This window comes from Populus euphratica, unplaced genomic scaffold (genome assembly GCF_000495115.2).
Source record: "Populus euphratica unplaced genomic scaffold, PopEup_1.0 scaffold2522.1, whole genome shotgun sequence".
Taxonomy (NCBI): domain Eukaryota; kingdom Viridiplantae; phylum Streptophyta; class Magnoliopsida; order Malpighiales; family Salicaceae; genus Populus; species Populus euphratica.
Window position 1 is genome coordinate 181 of NW_011502365.1, and position 4886 is coordinate 5066.

Here is a 4886-nt window from a genome sequence, read left to right on the forward strand (position 1 = left end):
GACTCAGACCAAATTAACCAAGTAGACCCGGGCTGACCGATGCTATTTTCTCTCACTCAACAAAAAGCAAAGCAATGCTCCAAAGATCATTCTAGCATTTGCAGGCAGCAATGTTGTGGATTAATGAATGAATCAAGCCTAAGTGCTAAAGATGATATCTATAAATAAATGGGTGTATCTGAAGAGTTCTGACAAATATTAGCAATAAATTACAATTAATCAAATTCAAGGATCATCAATGCAATTCACCTTAAATCAAGCAAAAGCAAGCACTGATAATTTTATTGATGTATTTATTTCTAATTACTTCAGTTACTCTTTTATCATTTCAATAGAACCCTTCGCCAACCATTACAGTACACCAAAGAAGCAGATCTTACACATAATAATAATAATAATAATAATAGTAATAGTAATAGTAATAATGATTTATTAACCCTTCGCCAACCATTACAGTATACCAAAGAAGCAGATCTTACACATAATAATAATAATAATAATAATAGTAATAGTAATAGTAATAATGATTTATTAAGCACTAATTAAAAAATAAAAGAAAAGGGTTTAAAAATTAAAAGAGCGACCTGACTCGCCGATTCTGGCGGGCTCCAGAACCAGACTCATCGTGAAACCAGCCAACTGATTTCTGGGCTTCGAAGACAATCTGAGAAATGCCTGTGAAAAATAATAACAATACAATTCATTCAGATTCGGAATCTCAAAAATGATTAGATGAAGGAGATGATGATGATGCAGACAGACAGACAGACCTTGTTTGACGGTGCGTTTGTTCTCGCGGATCTCTTGAACAGTAGCGGAGATTTTCCAGTAGAGAGGACGACCCACGTAGAAGAGAACGAGGATGGCTAGAATCCCCACCACTACCCTAAATATCACTCTTGTTGTCGCTGATGCCATCTTCTCTTACTTTTCTTTTTTTGGTGTTGCCGTCGTCTTGGAAATTGGAACCGACTGAAACCACCGTGTGCGTGTGAGGCTAAAATTGGAGAATTGTGGAAGGATTATCGGCTGGGGTACTTAGATTTTCCAGGAGAATTATTTGATGCTTTTAATCATTTTTTATTTTTGCCCCTTGACTACCGATTCTTGTGTAATTTCGTCAATTACTGGTTGTTGGGTGGCTGGGGTCAACGGTATTCTAAATGTTGAAGAAACCTTCTTATATAATTTATAACAGTTAATTCAAGTAGATCTCTATATATAATTTACGAGATGATAGGGTATTGTGTTTATGTGAGCTTATAAAATAAATATATTTAATAATATTATAATTATAAATTAGTATTAAATAAATAATAGAAATTAAATATATAATAATAAAAATATTTTACGATAAAAAAATTGTATTGGTGATAAAAAATTTAGAGATTGAACAAAATGATTTGTAGCAATCTATAGTTTTTTATAAAGAAAGATATAATATTTTTCACCAAATGATTTAATTTTTTTGTTAATAAAAAATAAAAAAATTACAAAACTAAATTCTCTATTAACTTAATATTAAAAAAACCAACAAAGATAAAACTCATGAGAAAACAATTTGTAGCAATTGATAATGTTTTGTGAGAAAAATTATAGTGTTTTTCTTAATAAAATAAAATAAAAAACCATTTAAAAAAATATTATAGCAATTCACAATGTTTCATAAGAAAAACTATAACGCTTTCCCTATATGATTTAGCTTTATTATAATTATAATTCTTAGCCAACTTAATATTAAAAAAAATCAATAAAGATAATTTAAAAAAATATATAAAAAAATCATATTAAAAAAACATTGCAACAATTCACAGTGTTTTAAAAAAAAATTACAAAGTTAAATTCTTAATCAACTCTATTAAAAAATAAAAATCAACGGAGACAATTTTAGAAAAAAATAACAAAAAAAATTATATTTGAAAAACTGTAGTAATTCATAATGTCTTGTAATGAAAGGTACAGTACTTCCCCATATGATTTAGCTTTATTTATAATGACTTGTAATTATAATTCTCAAACAGTTCAATATTAAAAATATAAAATTAATAAAGTTAAAAATATAAAATTGATAAAGATAATTTTAAAATATATATAAAAAAACCCATGTGGAGAGCCATTTTAGCAATCCACAATGTTTTGTAAGAAAAATTACAGTGTTTTCCTCATATTATTAACCTTTATTACAAAGTTAAATTCTAATCAACTCAATATTTTTTTTAAAAAATCAACAAAGATAATTTAAAAAAAAATATTACAAAAAATAAAGACAAAAAATTAGAAAAAAAAACCATGTGAGGAAAAACTATATCAATCCATTATGTTACAAAATTAAATTTTCAATCAGCTCAATATTAAAAAATAAAAATCAACAAATATAATTTTAAAAAATAAAATAAAAAAACTATATGGAAAAACACCATAAAAATCTAGAGTATTTTAAAAGAAAAAAATTACAAAGCGAATTTTTTAACTAGCTTAATATTTATATAATAAAATCAACAAAAATAAATTAAAAATTAAAAGAAAACAAATGAAAGTTACAAAAAAAAGTAATTTTGAAAAAAAAATAAAAAAAGAAAAAATTAAAAAAAATATAAAAATATAAAAAAACCTATAAATTACAATAATAATCATAATACTTTTAAGTGTCATAATACTTTTGGAAAAACATTGATTGCCCCCGCACCACCATTTACATATATCATTTACATATATGTATAATAGTAGCGTTACATGATATTTTCTTCACATAAAATTGTAGTGGATTATTAATAAAAGATTTATTTAATTTTAAAAAATAAAAAATTTATATATAAATAAAAAAAATTTAAAAAATTATATAAGCAATCAACATAGTGTTTTTTCATAACAAAAAAAAATTTATTAAATATGTTTATATATATATATGATTTTTTAAATGAAAAATATAACATCATTATAAATTAAAAAAATATTTATATCATATGATTTGTTTTTTTTTTTAATTTATATCAATTTATAATGATATATAAAAATATGCCTCTATTTTATTTAATATAAGGTAGATTTCTTTATGATGATCAGCCCTGCGTTAGCTTATTTTCACCTCTAACAAAAACTCTTCATTTATGCTAGCATTTTGAGCTGAATTTTTTCATAAATTTCAATGAGAATTCGAATTGCCCTCAAGAACAGTTTCAAAGTTTTTTAAGAATGAAAAGTATTATTATTCCATTTCATTCCAAGGCAGGAAAATGGACGAACATTACATGATTATGACTTTATTTGAAGGGGAAAAGGGCAAGTATGATTACAGAATGTGCAGGCTGCAAGAGTGTAACGAGCTAGCTAAATATAGAAAGGTGGCTGCAGCACCCAGCAGTTTGTAACCAGAAACAATGTTATGAAGCTGCTGAACTCATTGTCACAATTAGGTTTATATACAGGCCGCATCAATGACACCAAACAAAAAAGAAACTGATGCTCTTTACCTTCACCAACTGCACGTTTAATTTCGTTTTATTAATGGCAGTGACCTCGTGTGGGACCCTTACAAGCACAAGGCAATAGATCACATGCTATGGAGAAAAGAACAAAAATCATGCATGCAACAATCAATCAACTTTTGAGTTATCGAATTCCTAGAGAACCCACCTCTGTAGACATTCATCTTGATGGAGCAGGTGCTTATCCACAGCCGGGAAATTCCCATCTGGCAAGGACACAGTCCCATGAAGAGCTGACGATCATAGGGTAAAAAGGATGCCAATTACAATCTCTTACAAGACCTTCATGATGATCAAGTGTTGCAACTAGGGCTCCACTCACCTACAAACAATATCGAACTTACCTCATTTGGCTGCATCACCTATGAAATAAAACATTACCAAAGGAATACAACGTTGATTTTGAAGAAGTGCGCTGATTCAAGTACATACCAGATCATAAATATAAACAGAACAATCACTAGATCCAGTGTAGATGTACTTCTGGCCGGTGCTGCAACAAGTGATCATCAAATTGGTGAAACCCTTGCAATCATCAGAACATAGAAACAAATTATCACGATGATAAAGTAATGTCCCAAATCTGACAAACTGTTGAACAGGCAGTGTATTCGATAGGTCCAGTCCCATTTCACCTAGAAGCTAATTTCAACACACATTTTATCTTACTTCGCCAAATATTGACACAGTAAAACATGTTACCGATCGAAAACTTACAGCTGCCAACTAGGTAATAAGACTCCAAGTTATTTATGTGCTTCTGCTAAGCTAATTTTAGGGTAATATGAACAGTAAATCCAGATAAACAGGAAGAATAACACCTTGGGTCAATCCTTTGACTGACATCAGGCCTGGCTCATGGGAAATTCAAGACAGAGAACATGAATTTTAATGGCTCAAAATTAAAACACGTATCTGCACTGAGGCAACAAAGCCAAATTTAAATTTAATTGACCAGTACCTATATTCTGGAGAGAAGTAACAGCGAATGAGCGTGCGCAAGATTGAATGACCTCTGTAAGTAATTAATGACTGATCACGAGGATGCTTTAATGTTTTTGCATGGGGTTTTTTTGTGGCTACTATTCTCAGGACCACTTTGATTGTTGTAAGCTTCACAACTGGAGAAAATATCTCAAAATAGACGATCCCTTTCTTTTGTTGAAACCCTTTTACAACATGTCTTGCCTTGAACCGTTTGCTGCCATCATGCTCAGTCTTTACTCTGTAAACCCACTTGTTTTGCAAAGCCTTTTTTCCTTCAGGCAGTGTAGTTAACTCCCAAGTCTTGTTCTTCAACAATGACTCCATCTCATCCTTCATGGCTAACTCCCACTTGCTCGAGTTTCCATCTTGTAAGGATTCTTCATAAGTTAATGGTTCACCACCATCTGTCAGCAA

The 4886-nt window shown here is 29.6% G+C and overlaps 2 protein-coding genes across 3 annotated transcripts in view; both read right to left on the minus strand.

The window, feature by feature from the left end:
• Positions 1 to 250: 250 nt before the first annotated feature.
• Positions 251 to 1142, minus strand: LOC105119116 (uncharacterized). Of its 2 annotated transcripts, none has more exons than XM_011017218.1 (3): positions 771 to 1142; positions 527 to 675; positions 251 to 397 (listed from the first exon to the last, which is right to left on the minus strand). In XM_011017218.1, the coding sequence occupies exons 1-2, from the start codon at positions 916 to 918 to the stop codon at positions 572 to 574; spliced, it is 252 nt and encodes an 83-aa protein (XP_011015520.1). In that variant the 5' UTR covers positions 919 to 1142; the 3' UTR covers positions 251 to 397; positions 527 to 571. The 2 variants fall into 2 exon arrangements, with proteins under 2 accessions (XP_011015520.1, XP_011015521.1); XM_011017219.1 differs by lacking the exon at positions 251 to 397 and adding an exon at positions 484 to 498 and having other exon boundaries at positions 529 to 675.
• Positions 1143 to 3234: 2092 nt separating this feature from the next.
• The window catches only part of LOC105119117 (LEC14B homolog), a 13353-nt gene continuing 11701 nt past the window's right edge, over positions 3235 to 4886 (minus strand). Inside the window, exons 8-9 of the mRNA XM_011017220.1 lie at positions 3918 to 4010; positions 3235 to 3807 (exon numbers count right to left, since the gene is read on the minus strand). Of these exons, the coding sequence (XP_011015522.1) occupies positions 3667 to 3807; positions 3918 to 4010 (234 nt within the window). The 3' untranslated portion in view covers positions 3235 to 3666. The remainder of the gene's footprint in view (positions 3808 to 3917; positions 4011 to 4886) is intronic.

What these genes read in the sequence shown, in the direction of transcription:
- LOC105119116 (XM_011017218.1), bottom strand. Translation starts at nt 918, where the DNA reads ATGGCATCAGCGACAACAAGAGTGATATTTAGGGTAGTGGTGGGGATT. An exon ending in CAAACGCACCGTCAAACAAG is followed by an intron (nt 676 to 770) that starts GTCTGTCTGTCT and finishes TATTTTTCACAG; the next exon opens with GCATTTCTCAGATTGTCTTC.